The sequence below is a fragment of the Varanus komodoensis genome, unplaced genomic scaffold (genome assembly GCF_004798865.1).
Source record: "Varanus komodoensis strain SLA01 unplaced genomic scaffold, ASM479886v1 scaffold85, whole genome shotgun sequence".
Classification (NCBI taxonomy): domain Eukaryota; kingdom Metazoa; phylum Chordata; class Lepidosauria; order Squamata; family Varanidae; genus Varanus; species Varanus komodoensis.
The window spans coordinates 794,816-815,974 of record NW_025336543.1 but is presented as its reverse complement, the minus strand read 5'-3'; the positions used below and the strand labels follow the sequence as shown (position 1 = coordinate 815,974).

General features: G+C 40.7%; 1 protein-coding gene across 24 annotated transcripts in view; it reads left to right on the top strand.

The window, feature by feature from the left end:
* The window catches only part of CACNA1C (calcium voltage-gated channel subunit alpha1 C), a 536,805-nt gene that overhangs the window by 49,674 nt on the left and 465,972 nt on the right, over nucleotides 1–21,159 (top strand). The window contains exon 1 of one of the 24 annotated variants that reach the window (XM_044416958.1): nucleotides 13,277–13,867. The exons of the other annotated variants lie outside the window; for them this stretch is intronic. Coding sequence (XP_044272893.1) covers nucleotides 13,819–13,867 — 49 coding nt within the window. The 5' untranslated portion in view covers nucleotides 13,277–13,818. Of the gene's footprint in view, nucleotides 1–13,276; nucleotides 13,868–21,159 lie in introns of those variants that run through there. 24 annotated transcript variants of the gene reach the window in all.

Genomic DNA, 21,159 nt, shown 5'->3' with positions numbered 1-21,159 from the left:
CCATTTGCTATATGAAACTGACACCAACGCATTCTAAGTATCTGTTATGGTCAACTGTAAGGAGGTTGTTTCAGCATTATTAATCAGACATTGGTTACTAGATTACATGAAGTAACCTGCTTTAGACTGAAGAACAGAACCATTATACCTTTTTGCTTTAAAAAATCAACTGAAGTCAATAGAGTATGACTCATCTGAAGTAAATACCATGTGGTCATGCAAGGAAGAATAATCATAGGCATCAATTTAGAGGGAAGGAATACTGATTAGGGAATAGTATCACAGAGAAAAGCCCAAGGGGTATAATAAATTATAGTAAATTATATACTGAGACTGAATTAACTGTGCTGTGCTATCACAAAACAGGGACAAACATTACTCTAAGCTTTGTTGGGGAACCATACATTGCTCAAGTGTATTGGTAATTCTGATTGTGTTAGTTAAGTTAAGTAGGACTAGGTTAAATTTATGAAACCATATCAGATTTCTCTGAAATGAAGATGTTCAAAGGGCAGGGAGACACCACACATCATGAATATACTTTTTTGGCATGTCAAATCATGACATTTGATCTTTGTTACAGGTTTACCTATTGCCTGTATCATGGAGCAAGTTCAACACAGTACTTGAACAAACACCTAATTATGTCCCAGTCAGGTCTATGGTTCTTCCTGTCCCTCCCATTCATTGTACTGTCTTTGACACCCATGCTGCAGATAACCCATGCAGTGATGAGGAACGGGCAATCCCGCAGCCACGTGCAGCTATTAGATTGATTGAAAAGGCCCCTGTAAAGTGTTCGGTTTGGTACTTTAGTCAACTTCCTGTCAGCCCACTTGGTGTTGATGATGGGGGAGAGAGGGAAAGAAGATCACAAATACAGAAAGTTATTGGCCTGTCTGCTTTGGGCTGTGGGCCCACTGCCAGCATAGGCCATCCAACAGATCACTCTTGAAAAAGGATTGTTCTTAACACTGGAAATCCTAACCCTGCTGTCCAGATCAGGTTGGGGTGGGGTGCCGGGGGAGGTCTATGCCTGCAATCTATAATCCACCTGCTCAAAAGGTTCTATTCCCCTCATGCAGTGATCCAGCCTGGCCCAGGTCTCTGTGCAGGCAGTTTATGGAAATGAAACAAACTTAAGAGCCATGTACTCAAGGGGCACAATTATATGATTAAAATCATGAGAAGTCTGGTCTTTGCATGCAGTCAAAACTAGGAGAGGAATTTAGGCACCTACTTTTGCATAGTTACTCACATTAGCGCATTAAGCAGCTGCCTTTGTCTAAGGCACCACCAAGTAATGAAATATGATAAGGCCAGTGGAACTCTGCTAAAGTAATAACTAGAAAATGTTTATAAAGCAACTAGAAGAGGTTTTAAGGTCAGGCTGGAATGGTCTACTCAACCAGAACATACTGCCTTCATCTTATCAAGAGAAAGAAACTTCTTCTTTGCAAGCAGATGTGGGCCTCAGCTTAAGTGAACGGCCAAGCCACTTTGCCCTGATATTGCATTGCAGATCACCTGGCTTAGCATAACTGTAGGTCAAGCATAGCTACCCAGCCAAACTATGCAGTAGTAGACTGCCAGATACCTGAGCGCTGCAAATCTCCTAGGGTCCATCTCAGAGTTGGGATGAGCCAGTACTGGACAGTCAGTGGCCAAGAGACTCCTCTGAAATCTCCACCCAAGCAGGGAGATAGAGACCAGAGAAGATACATTCCACAGAGAAAAGAAGTGTGTAGGGAGAAGAGGCCTTATTTTCTGGCACAGATGCCAGAAAGAGCTCTTCCAGGAAGTAAGGGAGCATGAGGCAAGAACATGGAAAGATTACCCAGTGTTTTTCTGGCACAGGTGCCCAGGTGTGTTTTTTTTCTCACCAAAAGGGAAAAGACTACATACATGTACCATGAAAACTAGCACAGATGTGGTGGGTCTTCAAGGAACCTGGTTTTTTCCCCTTGTCATGGACTTACTATTTTGAACTACTTATGCTTTGTGCATTGAAACTGGTTTGCCTCTTTAAACTGACTATTATTGGGCTCTCAGCATCTGACCATCCTTCCCCCCATTCTCTAACCTTTCCTAAATCCTTAATAAATCTTTACCCCGTTTTCACCAAACTCTATTGTATGCTTGGGAGTGAAAGGGGAGGCTCAAAAGAGGTACATCATGGCTTTGGGTCGTGCTGTGCTGTTTCAACACCCAGCTTGCATTCTGTGCTGTCCTAAGGACACACGTAGGCAACAAAGAAGCTGAACATGAAGTATTGCAGCAGGACCCTTGGCCAGTCATTTCCAAGGGACTGGGAGCTCCTGGGAACCAAGGAGACTAGGTTTGTTTTACTGAGCACCAGACCTTGTGCCCTCAGATGGGGCTGCCTGCAGGCACCAGGTGCCATTAGAGGAAGCAAATGCATGCATGCATGCCCGAATGGCATATGGATCAGAAACCAGATCTGTTTCTCCTGAAATCTGTCACATTCTTTTTACCTCTGTGAACACAACTACAAACAGAATGGAATATACTAGATGAGAGCCTACATTGCTCTTTTCTCACTGAAGTCCAACTTGGAGGTGGGTTCTTTGCATGATAATTATGGTAAACTGCTTGAAAAGCTGAAGGTGTGATGTGTACATTATGAAAAGAATTAGCGAGATTGGTTTAACCTTATAGAGTCAAGCTGTCCAAACCAAGGCTGTGACAAGTCTAGTGTGTTTTGTCCATGATCTAATCCACAAATGCAGCAAGATCTGGGGTATGTTCTTTTTTTCCAATAAATTTTATTATTATTTTCTACAAACTAAAACAAAAAAACATCATCAGAAACATCAGACCTGCTGGGTCAGCCCCCATTTTTTTTTATAGCAATCCATAAATATATTCAAATCTATGCATAGTCCCGTTTCTCTAGCCAATGATAAAAAGAGTTCCAAGTTTGATAGAAGTATGTATCCTCTTTCTTCTTCAGAGACAAAGTCAGTCTGTCCATTTCAGCACAGTCCAGAATCTTTTTTAAAATCAGTTCATCAATGGGTGGTTCTTCGCTCCTCCAATGTTGAGCAAATGCAACCCTTGCCGCAGTAATTACATGTAAAAGGATCTGGGGTATGTTCTGAAGGCCTAATGAAACAACTCTGTTGAACATAGTAAAGATCTGGATAGAAGACCTTTTAGGATTCCCATGTATGCTGCAAGTCCATGACTGTAGAATGGTGGCACAGAAACCTAATAGATAAATGAAATGGTAGGAAGAATGTTCTACTTCAGATTTCAAATAGGAGATGGTGACAATTAAAAGCTAAAAACAATGAAACCCTGATCTGTCCAGAAGAAAGCAAGCTCCTTACTATGTACATGCAGGTCACTTTTTACATATGGGTATTAAAAATTTTATCCTCCCAAATGGCAGAATCCATACAACTACCTCGTGACTCATCACCTCACTGGGTTGCTTGTACAAACCTAGCCTAGTGAATGTATGAATTGATTCATCTGTGTAGGCCAATCCTTAAAACATTTTTTATTTGGATTAAGGTAACTAACATTTCTATAGTGCTCAATAGCTAAAACTAAAGCTTTCTGAGCAGTTTACAACAGATTAAAAACTGAAAATACAGTATAAAACATACTATAAAAACTACCAAATAGAAAAGCAATGAAAACAACACTAAACATCCCAGGGCCAGTATCATCAAATGCCTGGGAGTAAAGTGTTAACCTGGTGCTGAAAGTACGACAGTGTTAGCACCAGGCAGGCTTCATGGGGGAGAGTGTTTCATAATGAGGAGGCCAACACTGAAAAGGCCTCTCATTGTTGCAACCCTCCAAACCCCCCTTTGAGAGATGTTTAGAGGAGGAACTCAGATGGTTGCCATAATGTACAAATGGGTTGGTAACAGCACAATTCTATATTTTATCTTTTAAGACACACTGAATTCAGTGGAGCTTATTCCCAGCTGAGTGAGTATAGAATTGCATCCAAAAGCTATTTGAACTGAACGGAATTCACTTCTGATTAAATATGCTTATGATCAGACTGTTCTTCCCTGGCAGTAGAAAAAAATCACACAACTTAATCACATTGGCATGTATTTCCCAGGATACTTTGTGTTTCTTTTCTTGTATGTGTATGAAGCATTTATCCTCTTGGGGCGTTAGAATATTAAGCATAACTTCCCAAAACAGAGTGTGAAGATAATCTACTAAAAATAGACTTAGGAAGATTAAAATATGCAATAACTGTATGAAAAATTGCTATGAGGAAAAAGACTATTTAAGGAAAGGGAAAATGCTTGATTTTAAAAAATAATGTATGAAAGAGACCTCTTTGGCCTATTTATTTCCCCTTTCTCCCAGGCTTTCATTGGGGTGGTTTCACATATTACCTGGACTGATGATGAAAGCAGGGGCACTGGGAAAAGGGTTTGGAGACCTACTGCTGCCATTTTTGGCACAATGCAATAGTAGTTCTCTCCATCATGCTAATCCTTTTAGAGCACAATCCGGTGCATGTTTAGGGGAAAAAAAACTCTACAACTCCTAACAGAGCTAGCTGGGGCATGCTGGGAATTGTAGGACTTTTTTTGTCTTAAAGTCTTAAATATTGTGCCCTTAGTCTATCTGGAATAACTAATGGAACAGTGATCATCCTTGCCCTAAATGTGCACAGTGGGGTGTTGAAAATGCATTGTCATTTAGGGTATACATTGATACACTTACACAGAAGTAATTCCGGTACAAAATGTTAGAATCACAATAGCTCATACAGATACAGTAGCTTTACCTCAATTTTCCCCAAACTGGTGCCCTCCAAAAGTTTCAGTCTTCAGATCCTAACAGTTTCTGTTAGCATGGCCAGTGTCAGGAATGCTGGGAGTCATAGTCCAAAACATTTTAAGGACACCATATTTGGGCTTTCTTATAATTCATTGGTCTTTCACCTGAAATAGGAATTCTTACACTATGGCTTGGTTTTCATAACATGGCAAACAACCCTGAGTCATTTCCATGGATGAAGATTTTTGCCTTAATGCACCAGTCAAATGATCATGTGGTCACCAAGGCTGCATAGTTTCTGTGCTTCCCTCTGTCCTCCAGGCCTGCCCAGAAAATCCCAAATTCCCTAGTCTTGCCTATGGACCTCTGCATCCTCCTCCTGATTGGTCTGCTTCTGTCAGGGGATGAGTTTCCCCTTCCCCCTCCTGAATGTACCTACTTGTCTATGGTACTTCTAGGCCACTCCAGCCCTCACAGAGATTTTATGAAATTAAAATAAACAGTTTCACCACAATTCCTCCCTTATTCATCCATATATTTTTACGCTGTTTTCTGGTTTCCGCAAGTAAATAGAGAAATTATGCATTACTTGGACAATGGGAATAAAGCAAGCAATAACAACTCTGTTGCTAGGGTACTGAGGGTAGTAGATATTGAAAACTAGAATCTGCTACTTCTGTGGCTGCTCTTGCCTGGAAACTCTATGGTGTTTCCATACCAACAGTGTTAAAATAGCGATTCTGGGTTTGCATGACCAGAGAAGCCACAGTAAAACACAAAAATCTTGGAATAGACCACAGATTCTCTGTGCAGTTTCAGAAATCTAATCCTACCTTGCAGGAACTCTGAAACTGGGTTCAGATGAAACAACACACCTGTTACAGTAAGGTTTCATTATTGCGTCTTACATCTTGTGAACCTGCCATAAGTTGTAATGAGCCCTTCCCTACATTAAAAAAACTTGTTCAGACTTCTGTGAGAAAAAACTAAAAGATAAAAGGTAGATTCATTTTGCAAAGCTGTGCAATTGCTGAAAGAAAGGTCCTGGGAAATGATTCCACTTCCCAGGGCTAGTCCAAAATATTTTGCTGCATGAGGCAAAGTAGCACAAATACCCAAACCCAGCCAAATTATTTTGGCAGAATAAAACCTCCCCCCAATTCCCACAGTAAAATACAATAAAGAAGTAAATAACTAGCAATTTATTGTCCTTTTAGAATATCCCATGTCAGTTACCTGAGGTGACCACCTCACTTTTTATCATGGTAGGTCCAACCCTGCCACTTCCAGTATCAGCAGGGGATGCAATATAAAATGTTCATAGGCATAAACCACTGGAACTACTTCATCTTCCTAACATTCTGTTGATTCATTTCCCCCAAAATACAAAGCCCTATAGATTTAATAGCATCTATATACATTGAAACCATCTATAAAAAAGAATAAAACATTCAGATAAAAATCAATAACAAGCAACTTTACAAACCGAAGGAAGAAATAAACTTGCAACCTATTTATTACATGTTAATAAATTGTGCAAATTGATCTTCCATCCAAGCCATCAGTGAATCAGAACTGGGTAAGCCCATAGTGAACTGGGGTTACAAAACAGGGCAGTACTTTAAATTGGGATTGAAAAGCAGATTCTCCTGATGTATTGCCCTCTAATAATTCATTTTATTGATTTATTATGGGTATTTATATACCAGTCTTTAATATAATGTTCAGGGTATTTTACAAAGAAATTGTAAGAGAGGCAAGATTGCTGATAAATAGCCTTATCCTGTTTCTCAGTCATGCTAAAGTATAACTGAACAAGAAGTAAGTAGAAGAGAAAAATATTGGCATTTGGCTTTATTTATGTAGATATGGGTTCAACCCTGGTCAAGTTAGTCAAATTTTAGTTCCATCGAAATCAAATCCAGTTGAATTTTAAGGTACAAAAATGTAAGTAACTTACAGTGCAATTCTATAAAAGCTCAGAAGTAAGCCCCACTGAACTCCATGAGACTTATTCCCAGATCTTGCTTAAAAGAGTGGCTTGGTAAATTCTGGCTTTTCCTGCCCAGAGTTTTGTCAGCTTCATGATGGGTAGATAACTTCACCCAGAGACAGATATATTTTCCTCAGTACTACAAGTTTGAATATAGCAGTAGAGTTTGAGGCATTGAAATGTACATTCTTTTTGAGCAGAAATGCCCACTCTTTATGATTTGGGCCCTCAATGCCTATAAAGTCAGGCCTATAAAGTAAAGCACTGTCCTATCAAGGTCTTAATAAAAAGATGGGATTTTTTGCTAGTGACACCCAGCCTTGAAATGCTCTCCCAGAGGAAGCTTACCTGGTGTCCACATTACTATCTTAGCAGCAGCAGGCTAAGATATTCATCTCCTGCCAGACTTTTAAAATCTTTTAACATTTTTAAAAAATATTTTAGTGTATTCATGTTTTATTATCCTGGTCACTGAAAGTGTTGTTTAACCTCCTATCCCTGATATTGTATTTTACCTTCTGTTGGTGCATTTATTAGTTTTATATTGTTGATTTTATTATGATTTTTATTAGAAGCATCATCGTCATCATCATCATTTATTGTAATATATAATTCCCCAAATAAATTATTGTAATATTCCCCAAATAAATGAATCTGTATGGTGTTTGATACATTTAATAAACAAAACATAGATATTTTTACAACAATGAGGCAGATTAAACTGAGAAGACCTGCCCCTGGTTCCATTCAAGCCTGACTTATTTGAATCCATGTTTTAGTTCTATACCACATTGGCCTGGTTTGTCCATAGTGACAATCCATTGGTTAAACCATGGGTTATTGTGCATGAGAGAAAGAAAGGGGCTAACTAGCTCAGTTGTTAATGTATGGTTTGTTGTTGGATTAACTGTTGCCGTTTAGCCCATTGGTCTGGGTTTGGCTATCATGCATAACACCCTATTAAGGAGCTGATCATAGCTTATTGCATAAAAGCAGAAATGGCAGACATGCTCCAAGCAGTACAAGTGCTCTGTCCTGCTCATCCCTGAAAACCCATGGCTTGTTTAACCAATGGGCTGTCATTACATGCATACAGGATCACTGTCTCTGCAATATTTGAATGGATCCAACTGGTTCATCACAATGAGCATGACAAAGCAGTATGTCAAAAAGCAGAAATCACAAATACACAAGTTCACATAATATTATGGTTTTCAAAGGGTATAATATAGATAGCACCTAACTCCATGCTCCTAGTTATATGATCAAAACTGGGCTTAAAATAAGTACCCTACAAAAGAGGCTATAGGAATGAAGACTGAAATGAATAATTTCTTAAGCTCTCTGTCTGGGTTTCTCTTTTTGTTACTATATTGTGAATGCACATTTGGCTTGGCTTTGTAACTCTATTATACTGGGTAATTGACAAGAAATGCTGAATCAGGCAACTTATTTTTTAAAATAAAAATGTCTTTGGGCTAAAGTAATTAGTGCCAACTAAAAAAAATATTTGCTTCCTGTGCTGTTTTTCTACCAAGCCTTATTTTCAGCACTTGGACCAAACTGTGTCCCATGGTGGGAATTTGGCAGGCAGAGAGGCATGAGGACAGGAGAAAAAGATTGGTAGGTGGCAGGGACAGCTTGTGTGTGTGCCTGTATATGTATGTGATTTGGCAGACAGCACTGCTATAGTGACTGCTAGATGACATTTAACTAATGTTGTCTCCAAAATTGTAGCTTCTTGAGCACATGGCCCCACTAGAGATGTCAAAAGAGGTTTGTGGATGTCCTAAAAGGTAGCTAATTCTGGTATGGTAATAGTATTCTTGTAAACGTTTCTTATGTGAACACATCTATGCAATGGACAGCTTTCTTGGTGAATCATACTTGGAATTCTCTGTTGACTCATCTCTTAAGACAAATGGAATTATACCAGCCCAACAGGATGAAGAATTGTGTGTGCACAGAGAGAAAGCAAAATAATAAATAAGATCCTGTTATTATATGTTGTTTTTTAATAATTCTGATGGTCTTGGGAGAGAAGTGTATTTTGGATGAAAGATATATGAAATCCTACTAAACACTGAATCCTACTGAAGCTGCCTTATGTTTGATTACACTTGCACAGTATTGGACTGTGCAAGTGTACTTACTTATTACCTTGGTCAGTGAGCAATGGGGGTTCTGCAGCAATAACATTTTTTTCTGGATCAGTTCACATTGTTTAAACTAGGAGTGTTGAACCCCTTTCAGCCTGAGCGCAGAAGCAGCAGCTCTCCTGTAAAGACGGCATCCCAGTAGTGTCAAGGCCAAAGGCAAATTGAACCAATGCCCAAGGGAGTGAGGTGATAATACCACAAACAGAGCCTATTTCTTCTTGAAACTCTTATGTTAGTCCTGGAAAAGGTAATTCAACCTTTTACTAAGGGGAAAAACATGCCAGAACCAGGGAACCACCAATTATAGTTGATGGGGGAAATTGAGCAGGGCCAGGAGAAGGAAGTGTAGACATCTGGGAAAGCCCCAAAGGGCTGGATCAGGACCCTAGGCAAACTGGATTTGGCCCATGCACCTGAGGTCTGGTGCCCTTGCCTCAAATAAAATTAGTCTTAGTTGGAAAGGATCTGATTTAAAGGCTGTGTGGATAATGTTCATGGCACCAGGCAACAATGAAGGGTTTTTTTTCCCACTTAGTCTTTCCATGTGAAAGATGTACCTGTGTGCCTTTGTGTATCCTATTGCCTTATATGGGGCTGTGGCTTTTCAAGATTCAGGATAGCAGCATTTGACCATTTATATAGCCATGTTTATAACCTTTGTCATCAGATTATGATCTAGTGTGAAGCTTTCTGACTGTGCATTGCAACCAATCAAGGCAAAAAGATGACTTTGGTGTTCAGGAAAGGAAATTCAGAAGCGGTAGGAGTTGTGGAACCAGGAAGCTATAAGGAAGCGGGCATGGGAGGGGGAAAATGACAGAAGTATGTAGAGAGGTTATAGAGTAAATGAAGAGTAATTTAATGTATATGATATTCTGCTGTTTACCAAAAATTCATTTTCAGAATGGCTTCCAGACCAGATAAAACAATATTAATTAAATTGTCTTAGGTGATGGAAGAAGAACTGAGGCCTAAGGAGGAGGAGAAGTCCAGCAGGGGTAAGAGACAGTGAGAAGGAATTTCTGCACAGACCTTAAGAAAGAGAAGAAATTATATGATTTTGGTAGGAGGGAAATATTATGCTCGAGAAGCCAGAATCTAGATAGAGGAATCTAAGAAGTTAGTGAGCTAGAGAAGGCAGCACAGGCAAAGACTGGGGTGGGGTGCTGCCATTTCAATTATTTCCCAGGGTTGTAGAGATCCAAGGCTGTACTGGGTTCTTCACATTTGGTTTCCTTTGAAAGGGAGGAACCAGAGACTTGTGGCGTTCTGTAACTTGAGTTGTCTCAGATATTGAGTTGCACACAAGGTCCTTCAAGCAGGATGGGTTCAAGACCTCTGCCTGCCCAGCTCTTCAGCAACTGGTGCATGCGCAGGCATGCCACCTCTGTTAAAGTAGACACCACATACCCAGCAAGGCTAGTAGCCACTGATAGCTGCCTCCCTCATGAATCTGTCCAATCCATTTTTAAAGCCATCCAGATTAGCAGCCATCACCACTTCCCATCATTTAACTATATGTTATGTGAAGAAGTACTTCCTTCTATCCATCCTATACCTCATCAACTTCATGGGATGATCCCAGGTTTGAGTGTTATGAATGAGGAAGAAAAATCTCTCCCTCTCCACATTCTCCACACAGTGCATTATTTGAAACACCCCTATCATGTCTATGTCTCCACTTACTCATTTTTTCTATGCTTTTTTCTAAGTCATTTCTATTCCCCCCCCACCACCCTCAGCTTTTTTCTAAGTTGTTTCCATTCTTACAGACACATGTGCACAAATCTAGATTGTAGCCCTCTCATTTGGGAGGGGAAAGGTGCACTTTTGTCTCATGGAAAAGACTGAAGAAAGACAGTCTTACAGTTTTCTCCAGTTGAGAGACAATGACTGAATATCCTGAATACTTCTTTGCCAAGCCCAAACTCTGACTGGGTATTGTCTGGTTAAAGACAACTAGCTTGAGAATCCCATGGTGACAGAAATCTGATGGGAAGCCCATAGACATATATTGGATTGTACTGACGGCGAGTTCTTTTGCAACAGATATGCTTTAGCTGATTTTTGTTTAATGTTTAATAATTAAAGGTCAAGCAGAAAAAAGTATGATAACTCCCAGCGTTCCCCAGTTAAATTGTAGGACTGTTGTTGTCTAGCAAGGGGTTGTGCCTTTAATTGCAACTCCCCTTAAACTACCAAAACCAGACTCTTTTTCAAAAGAGCTGCTTCCTGCCAAATGTCAAAATTCAAGAGTACTCTAACACAATACAGCAAAAAAGGTGTTGGAAAAGGCATTAAAATATAAATGTAAAAATGTAAATATAAATGGGACAAAGAATCGAGGTGGGCTGGGAATCTGGGGATCCGCTGTTTTGCTTTCAAATGACCGGTTAATTTCCTTTTGAAATCTCTCTTCTCATCTCCCAACCTGTTGTCATTGCTGCACATGTCACCGACTGTTCTGTGCAGCTGCGCCTTTTAATCCTTCGCACGTCCTCAAATGGCTGGCGTGAAATGTTCATGGTGAAGAGACATCAGCAAACTTCGCCCAACACGCCGCGGAAAGTTCACGTGTTATGGTCATTATTTTCATGAAATTCACCATTCTTCCGGGTGCAGCTGCTGCTGCTGTTTCCCCATCTTCACATCTATCACTGACCGGGAAAACCTTCCTTTAAAGCTCACATGCCGATTTGCAACCATAACGTTATTCTCTACTGTTGCGCTACTTTAGCCCCCTATGTGGTGTCAGCAGCTGATCTACATATGCGGACGTTTAGAATAAGAGTGCCTGTTTAGAGAAATCACGCCTAATGGTGAGTTGATCTGCTGTGCTGCGTTCTCCCGCCAAATTAAAAATAAAAATTATCCATTATGTAAAATCTTAATAATTGTTTGGAAGTAAGTCAATTTAATGGTGTTATTCCCAAGTAAGTGCAGAGGTAGACACGATCTGATGTGCTTCTAACTCGGAAGTAAGGAATACAATGTTCAGCCAGACTAACTTCTGAGTAAATATGTACAGGATTAGGGCCGGATGTATTCATCCGCTTTTTTGAGCCGCGTGAAGCTACCTTGCGATCCAGAGAGCATGAACGAAGCCTCTCGGTTCGAATTAGCCCTCAAACCAGTGCCATTGAGCGGTGGCACTAGGAACGCGGCATACACATATATACGACACGAGACACGACCCACTGTGCATCGCTTGTTAACATGGCAGCAGGCTTGTGAGAACCTCAGATAAGGCGTACCAGATTCCTGGTCACTTGCTTCGTTTCACGTTAGGTTAGAAAGAAGCCACCATCAGGAAAGGTGGAGACGCGTAACAGAGTGGCCCAAACAAGCGACAGGGAGAATTGAGCTGGAGGGAGGATGGATAGGTGGATGAATAGAAAGGAATCATCGTTCCAGGTCCCCTTCAAACCGGGGTTTTGGTTGTCTACCGTGGATTTGGAAAATCTCGGCTAGAATAATCTGTTTCAACATCTGTGCCTCTTCTGCTAGCGCTGCGTGTGTGCTTGTGTTTGTGTGCGTGCGTGTGCGTGTACATCCAGCATCTCCTTAGGAATTGATTCAAGTTCAACACACCGGCATCCCTGTATTGCTATTGTGACCTGTTATGGGGGGTGTCGCCCTTTTTAAAATGCCGTTTTAATAAAACGGGTTTACGGAGCCCCGCAAAATTATTTTCGCTCTTCTTTAACATGCAGATCACAGATGAATTTCAGTGGTGGAAAACTGCAGGCTTCTTCCCCCCTCCTTTTTTCTTTTTCTTTTTTTAGAGTGAGCGAGAGAACACAATATTGACAAATCAGATGGAGGGGGGATATGTTCCTAAGCGAAGAGGGCGATCTGCGTTTGGGAAATCTTTCAAAGCCCTCCGACTCCCCTCCTCCATATTTTCTGTGCAGCACCCCCTCCCCACTTTTCCAGGCAAGCCAGATCCAGCTTGCCTTCTTGACGTCATGTCTGTAGAAACCGTTTCAGCAGGAGCAACAGCAAAACCCACCACAAGGCGCAGTGAGCAAAGGGGAGGGCGTGGGGAGAGGAAGGCATGTTAAACTTTCAGATCAAGTCCGCCGGTTCCTAAAAGCGAAGGGAGGGGACGGGTTTGCTGCCGCTGCCCCAGCTGGAATATCTGGAAATGTTCAGGGTGTCTGTCTGTCTAAGCGAAAAAGGAGGGAGTCTTATGCTGAGGGAGGGGAGGGAGTGAGGGGCTGCGACTAGCACTCTCTCCCTCTCTCTGCAGAAACAGCTCTCTGCCAACACAACGCACGGAAATAGCTTTGAAAAGGAGAAACAGCAGCCTTCGAACATCTCTTCTAGATTGCAATTCCCCATTTGCTTTCCTCCTCCAGTTGGTGGATCTAAACAAGTCAAGAGACATTTGAACCCTCCTGAGATTCCTCCCCCCTTTCCCCCTTTCTTGGATGCTTGGACTCTCTGCTCCATTTTCTCTCATTTCTCTTCGTGGTGATCTTTTCTCTTCTCCCACCAGTCTCCTCTTTTAAAATTATAAAGATCCAAAGAAGCCCCTTCTTCTTGTTGACGGTGTTAGCAGCAGCAGCAGCCAGAGGTGCTGTGCTAAATTCTTTGGCGGGGGCCCGGATGTTCTCTGAGGATGCTTTGCAATTGTACTAAAGGAGGCAGTAGTGGAAAGGATCAGTTTTTGGGCTTTGATGCAATCATGGGAATCAGGTAATAACCAAGCGGGGAAATTTAATCGCCGCAGCAGCTTCAGTTTCTTCCTTGAACTGCTCATCCCATCTGCTGATTTGTGTTTTGGTCCGGTTTTTTTTTTTTTTTTTTGGATTTGGAGGAATTAAAATCTGAACTCCCGCTTGGGCGTTTTGTTTTTTGGTCCCTCGTTCCTCTACTTAAATGGTCAATGAAAACAAGAGGATGTACATTCCAGAAGAAAACCACCAAGGTAAGACTGTAAGAAGCCTCGAGATGGGGCGATTATTTTTCAATCCTCTTCTCCCTTCTCTCCATCCTCTGCCACCTTCACTCCCACCCCATTTTTTCCCTTCTGAAGCTGCTAGAGAAGCGAATGTGAAGAAACGGGTGGGAGATAGTTCTGCTGCCACCATGCATAGCAGACTGCTATTGCTATTAGAAGAGATATGATGCAGTGATCTTGTTAAGACGGGTGGTCGCTGAAAACAAAACAATTAATAAACCCCTAAACCCACCCACTCCCAGCCTTATATTTGGCAGGTGACATCAAACAAGGAAAGTTGCCTTCTGATGGGAGACAGTGTAAAGATAATTGGGCGATGTCCACGAGTTTGGGTTGCTTTGGTATCTTGATTACTTCTCTTAGGACAGATTCATTTTCTCTAAATTTCAAGTTCTTTTTGAAGGGATGGGCAAGTTTGGGTCCATTTATTCCTCTCTTTTCCCCTCTCCTTGATTCATAATGATTTTGTAGCCTGATCCAGTGCATGCTTAGTCGGAAGCAAGTTCCACCAAGTTCAAGGAAGAGTAGTAATATAGGATATATGGTGCTGTCTTACTTGGGAGTAAGCTGGGACCTATGTCTGAGTAATTTCATAGGCTTCCTGTGTTAGCGGAGGAAATGGAATACTTGGGATATCTAAGTAGTAGTAACAGTATGGAAGGAAAGCTCTGCTTTAACAATCCATTCCTGTCCCAACCATATTAAAATATCTTACTGCGAGACAACCTCTAAGCATCTATCCCATTGCCCAGGAGCAAACCTGACTGAACTCAGTGGGACTTATTTTTGAGTAGTCATGTATAGGATCGTGCTGTTAGAAGCTCCTTGCTTTCTTCCTATGCTAAACTCTGTCAGTCTCAAGTCGGAGGACTGGGATCTCTCTCTCATAAACAGAAGGGAAATTCTGAAGTCAGAGAAACATTGCGGTGTTGCAGATGGAGGTATGGATATATTTATATACCCCCCAAAGCTAAGATACTGCTGTGACGTTGTTTTTCTTATTAACATTTAAAATGGGGGAACTCACAAGACAGGCCAAGCACACATTGATGTAGGTGCTTTTCTCTGTGCGTGCGTGTGCGTGCATATAGATAGGCAGATACACACTCTTCTGCCTTGAACTAAGTGCCCCTCCTTTCCCGGCAATCCCTACTAAATAGGTTGCCCTTTGAACCCAGGGCGGTAGTTTCTGCTGCGTGGTTCCACCCCCACTCCTCTTGCTTAGATGGATCATGTACCAAAGGGACCATGATTGCCTTGGCTCAGAGAGAGAAATCCCCAGGCGGCCGCAAGTGTGTGTGCGCGCGCACGCGCACTTTTTCCTATGAGCCAAGTTCTTTTTAATCTCTAATAGCCTTCTCTGTGCTTCTTGGCTTTGCTGGTCTTTTGGGGAATGGGTAGATAACTGGCTGGTTGGCCTAAGAAATCTACCCTTTACTGTTGCTGCAGCCTGTTACTCCCTTCTCATCTCACCAAATTAGCACTGAGACTCTTGGAACTATGTGTCACAGGATGGGATGCAAGCAATCTCTCTGTAGGGTAATTTGGCCTTGATCACTCATTTTCTAATAGGTCCAGTTTAGTGTTGTTCTCAAGAAAGTAAAATAAGGGCCTGAAGGAGCTGGGCTAGAAAAGACCTCAGCCTGGGAGCCTAGAAAGCAGCTGTTCAGCCAGAGTGGATGGCAGCAGGTGACCAGTGGTTGGACACCCTGTGAAAGCTTGATTCATCTGCTCATTCTGTCAGAATGGAAAGGATGTGTGCTTGTGCTCTCTTCCACTTCTTGCCCAGAAAGACATTTAGTGGAGGGGAAAATCTAAGTGTGCATTTGATTGTAGCCACCATAGTAGGGAACATTTAAAAAAAACACCAGTTCTAGTGGTCAAAACCTTCCTGTGAGGCATAGAACTGAAAATAGATCATTGCTGTCTTAACACCAATACAAGTACCCTGGAGGAGGGTAAGAAGCAGAATTTGTGTTGCATCAGGTGTGCTGTGCCATTTCTGTCCTTTTAACCATGTGCATCTCTCAGGCAGGATGGTGTATATCTTTTTTATTGCTGCCAACACTACTGATAAGTGGACCAAAGCTCAGCTTCCATAGCAATATGCCAAATACTATGGCAACCTGAATCCTACTCCCTGCTTACCAGCTGCAGTGATTATATAATATATACAGAATATCTCATGTCTCTCCCTCTCTTGCTGCAGATTATCTTGTTTCTAGGCAAAACACTTCTAAAGCATGGGAGAAATGTAGAAAGGAAACCAGAAGGGTTTGCATTAATCTGAATATTTTTTTCGTGGACCTTAAGTGGTGGCTAAAGTTGAAAAGGACTGCAAAAAAGGACCAGCTGTAAAATATGTCACTCTTTGGTTTAAAAAACGAACAAAAACCTTAATACGCGCTTGTCACACAGTGCTCCATTTTAAGCAATATGTTCCTTGGTCACAACTTTGTTAATTCATGTTTTGTAGGAATTGTCCCTAGGTTTTCAAAGCCTAGATATGCTGTTTTGTGATGATGGTGATGAAGAGCAGAACTTAAACTAATCCTGGGATATATTGGTGTAATTAGAGGGAAAGTGTTGAAAAGAAAGGATTAGAAAGATTAGAGGGAAAATCCAGCTGCTATTCTTTGCATTAGAAAAGTTCAATTTGAGAGAACTAGAATAGCTCAGGTTATATTTTTCAGCAGTTTTTCAAGACAGAAATCATTCCTTATATTGCCCATGAAAACACATGATAAGTTTTCCTTAGAGTGCATCTCATCAGTCCTTTGTTTCTGTTCTCAGTCTCATATGTTCATTAAGTGAATTTAACTGACTTATCTGACAGTTAAAATGCTGTATGTCTAGGCAATACAAACTACATAGCATAAAGGGGTGGAATCCTATGCAGGTTTAGACAGAAAAAGGGCTACAATTTCCTATATACACAAGCCAGCCATTCTGCCTGGGCCATGCTGGAACTTGTGGGCCACTTTTCTATCTAAACTTGCATAGGATTATGCTCTTAATAACCAATATATATGTACTCTATGTAAAGTTTTCTTCAGTGGCATATAGGTATGTGTGCAAATTTGCAGGGGTGTACATTTCTACTAGCTCATCCTACAACATAGAGCATAAGGCTAAGAAGAGCTGCTTGAGTTGACATATATTCTTTTTAGTGCTTAATTATCCCACATAATAAATAGTATTTTCTTCAAATATCAAGAGTCATCCTTGATGGGTGTTTTATTTTACCCATAAACTCATTGCACTGGTAATCTTTGACTTATAGAAAGGGACAGAAGGTCATTGGATCCAATCCCCTGCTCAGTATAGGATACTGAGTTAAACCATCCCTCTCAGATGGCTGTCCAGTTGCATCCATGGAAAGTTCCATGGGAGATCATTTGGGGACAGAAGTTTGATCTTTCAAGTCAACAAATATAACAAGAATTCTCTGCAGGACAGTCATACCATTTGGGCTGTAAACCATCATTTCAGAACAATAGTTCTGTGGAGTCACTTGTTGGCCCAAGTAGGAGAGCAACAAAACTTTTCCTTAATGCCTTGTTAAAAAATTATGATGATTATAGTGGTACATAGTATCATGATGCATAGTGTTTAGGGTGAGGCATAGTGCTCTAGTAGTTCTGCCTCTGCCAAAAGGTGGTGCTCCAGGGCTGTGGAGTGAAGAAATTACCAAAGGAATAGCAGAGTAAAGCAATACCTATATACTCTCAACAACTCTAACAAACTCTAAGGGTAATCCTGTCCACTAACAAGCCCTGGGGAAAGTGGCTATCTGTGAATGGCTGGGATTTGCTAATAGAATTCTCAATAACCTTATCAGTCTACAATTCCCAGGAATCCTTGACTATGGTGTGGGGCCTGCAGTAGTTTAAGTAGTAGAAAGCTACTGTTAAGCTGGTAATATAGGTATGTCCTAATTAACAGTAAGAGACACTCAAAGTTTACCACTGTGCCCTCTTTCCAGGTAGAAGATCAGTTTTTCAGTGCATAACTGAAGACAGCAAGATATATACCCATCCTAGATTAATAATGATTAACATAAAAGGCTTCCTGCAGCCAGACCATTTATTCCTTGTAGACAGCATTCTCTAAGTGGCACACTGATTAATGCTAAAACATCCAACCCGCTTTCTTTTCACTGCTGGGTTTTGTTCATGTTGCATCGTTTCAGCATATTTCTACTGGCTCTGCAAGCTATCAGAAGTAGGTCTTCTTATGGCCTCTTTTTCTTCTTGAAATTGTTATTTATCATACTTCTTTTTGTATTCCACAAATAGCCTTCTTAGCTATGTTATGTAAGGGGATTTAATCAGGATCCTACAGGTCAGTGTGAGGGTTAAGTTACTTTCCCCTCTTTTGGGAGGTTTACAGAATCAAGCAATATATTCCTGATACAGAATATATCAGGATCAAGAATGAATGTATGTCTTCTTTATGCATAAAAATTGTGAGTGTTCATATTAAAGTTAATATTTTGTGGCTGACCTGTTCTAATCCTTGTCACAACACAAGCTCACTAGAAATAAATCTGGCCATTAATTCCCTGCTTAATTTTTCTATATTTAATTTGACAAATTGATGCCTGACATTTTTACAATCCATTCTTAAGATATGCTGAACCACCAGCATTTAAATACTTAGGGTGGGGCATACTTGTAGCTACATCATCTTCATGGCATCACATAACTTCATGGCAGAGTTCAAGTGAAATTATGTTGGTGTTGCAGCCTAATGCATCAACAACATTTGGAATGTGCTTAGAATTTGTGGTGGCATATTATGCTGGGAATCTCTCATTCTAAATCATTTCTTTTTCTCTTTGCACTGCTGTACTTAAATATCCACAGAGTGATATGTATTAGAAATCCCCTTTGACCTTAAATATTTGCTTGTTTGAAGCTAGTGCCCATGTTCTCAAGCTATATAGTGCCTGGGCATGTTATTTTGAAGAGATAAATTTGAAGTACTGCAGGTTTAGGCTGCGGTCCTATGCATTTTTATTCCCTAGAAATAAGCCCAAATGAATTGAGTAAGACTTACATCTAAGTAAATATATAGGATTATATTACATGTTCAAGTACCAACATGTGTACTTTCATTTAGGGTAGCCAGGAGTGCCTATATTCCTTAGAAGCAGCCCATTCCTCCACTTATATGTTATAAAAATAACAACAAATGCTCATGAAACCCACTTTTGGAGGGTCATTGAATTTGACTAGATCCAGCATGAGGTCTTTGAACCTTGCTTGCTAATTGAATAGAGGGGTGCAGCTATAATTTTATAGCTGACTACTACTTAGTATTTGGCTTCAAACCATAACAATAGCATTTGGGAATTTCAAAGTTAATAGCATGCCTGGGACTCCTGAGAAGGGAGGTGGGGGGAAGGCAAGGAGGAGATCTGCAGTTACAGCAACAGCATCAGTGGGTTTTACACCCAGAACAAGAGAGCCACTCTCAGCAATATATTATCATCATCACCATACAGTGAAAAAAGTTTAGACATAACAGTGTAGCCAGATGGGTGCATATGTAAATTTGGAAAACCTGTGCCCAACCGAAAAGTGTCAGATAAAAGAACCTTTAAAAGGGTTAAAATGCCAGAGTTAAAGTGAGCAGCAGCTGAATTTCTCTGCTCATTTATCTTTCTGAAATTATGGATGTATAGTAGCATTTATGCAAGCATAGGCTGAAGGCCATGAATACTTCAAGGGGGTATTCAGCAACATTGTGCTGTCCATTAACCTTAAAAGGAATGTTTAAAAGATTACCAGCTTAGGGATGGAATCTTTATTCAGGTTAGGCAACTAACTGAGAGTTTCTTCTAACTGGTTCTAGCAGAATTTCTCCTCTAGTGGCAACTCTGTTTAAATCCCTTTAAGGCCTAAGGAAGAGCTCTGTGATGCTAAAAAAACCCTGCACGTAATATCCTAAAAAAGCCCCTGCTTGTTTTGAAGAATTGCACACTGAATATTGATTAACGGTTCAGGAAAACAAAAATATACCCTTATTTAAAAGGAAGTCCACAGTTCTGTTTCTTATTGGGACATCTTTCTCAGTAGGAAAGCATAGAATTTTATATTAAAAATAAACCATGTTGGCTCATTTGGAAAAAATAAAATGCCAGCACTTGACAATATTTTTATTAGGTCCAGCTAAGAGTTTGAGTCCTTCAAAACTTTTAATCCTGCAAAAGAAAAGAAAAGGGAAGGAAGAAAAAGGAAAAACAAAGCAGAGGATGGAGTAACATGCTGGAAAATCCAAAAACAAATGAAATGGCCATGAGTCCTGCATTTTAGATGTACCCAGTTTCAAAATGGAGATTGCAAACTGAGTGAATTTGTTAGCGTTGTTGCAGGTGTCAGGTTACTCCTAGTAATGCATTTGTGAAGAAAGAAGCAACATGTGTTGATCTCTGTTTCTGAAAATACAAAGTCTGACTCTGACACTGGTCTATACAGAATTGTTCATTTTAGGGATCCTCAACCCTTTTCAGTCTATGGGTGTTTTGGAAGTCTAATTTCGGAAGTATGTCATGGATGTCCTCATAGAATGGCTGCCACGGTGGGCATTGCTGGTCACAAAATGTTAATTTTCCCAGAAGACAAACTAATAAGATTAAATGAAAAGCTATTTTTCCAAAAGCCTAAGTACAAGGCCTTTCCACTGAATAGAAAATCCCCCACTGACTGTTGCCTTCAATCTTAAAAAGAACATCTCTATTCCCAGGAAGCTCATTTGACTTCTACCCACTGGAAGTTAATGTAGTTGCATGGCCATCTTTGCTTTTCAAACATGGCTCTCTACTGAGATTGGCCACAGCAGTGTCAAGAACAGGCCATGTGGTGTGCAGGTCTTCCGCTGCCCCTTGTTCTTCTTTAGCAAACATAGAAGAAACCTTGAAAGCACAATGTTTCATTTGAGCGCTACAGGATACAAACAGTCTGAACCAAAGCAACAATCTCTTTGAGTATCTTAACTCTGAAACTGTGAAATTGCATTGTCACCTCCCCACATCTGCCTACTCTGCCTCTACCTCCTCCTCTGAATGTGAATAATCCACCTTGGGAGAGTGTAACTTGCGAGAGCAGGGCTCCCGCTCTACAGACCCCCTTACCAGAACTATAAAAGGAGTCAGACCGTTGAGGGAGCCAGCTCTTCAAGCATGAGTAGCTCGGACCGTTCTGAGACTTTTATGTATAGGATGGGGTACAAAAATTTTAAATAAATAAATAATT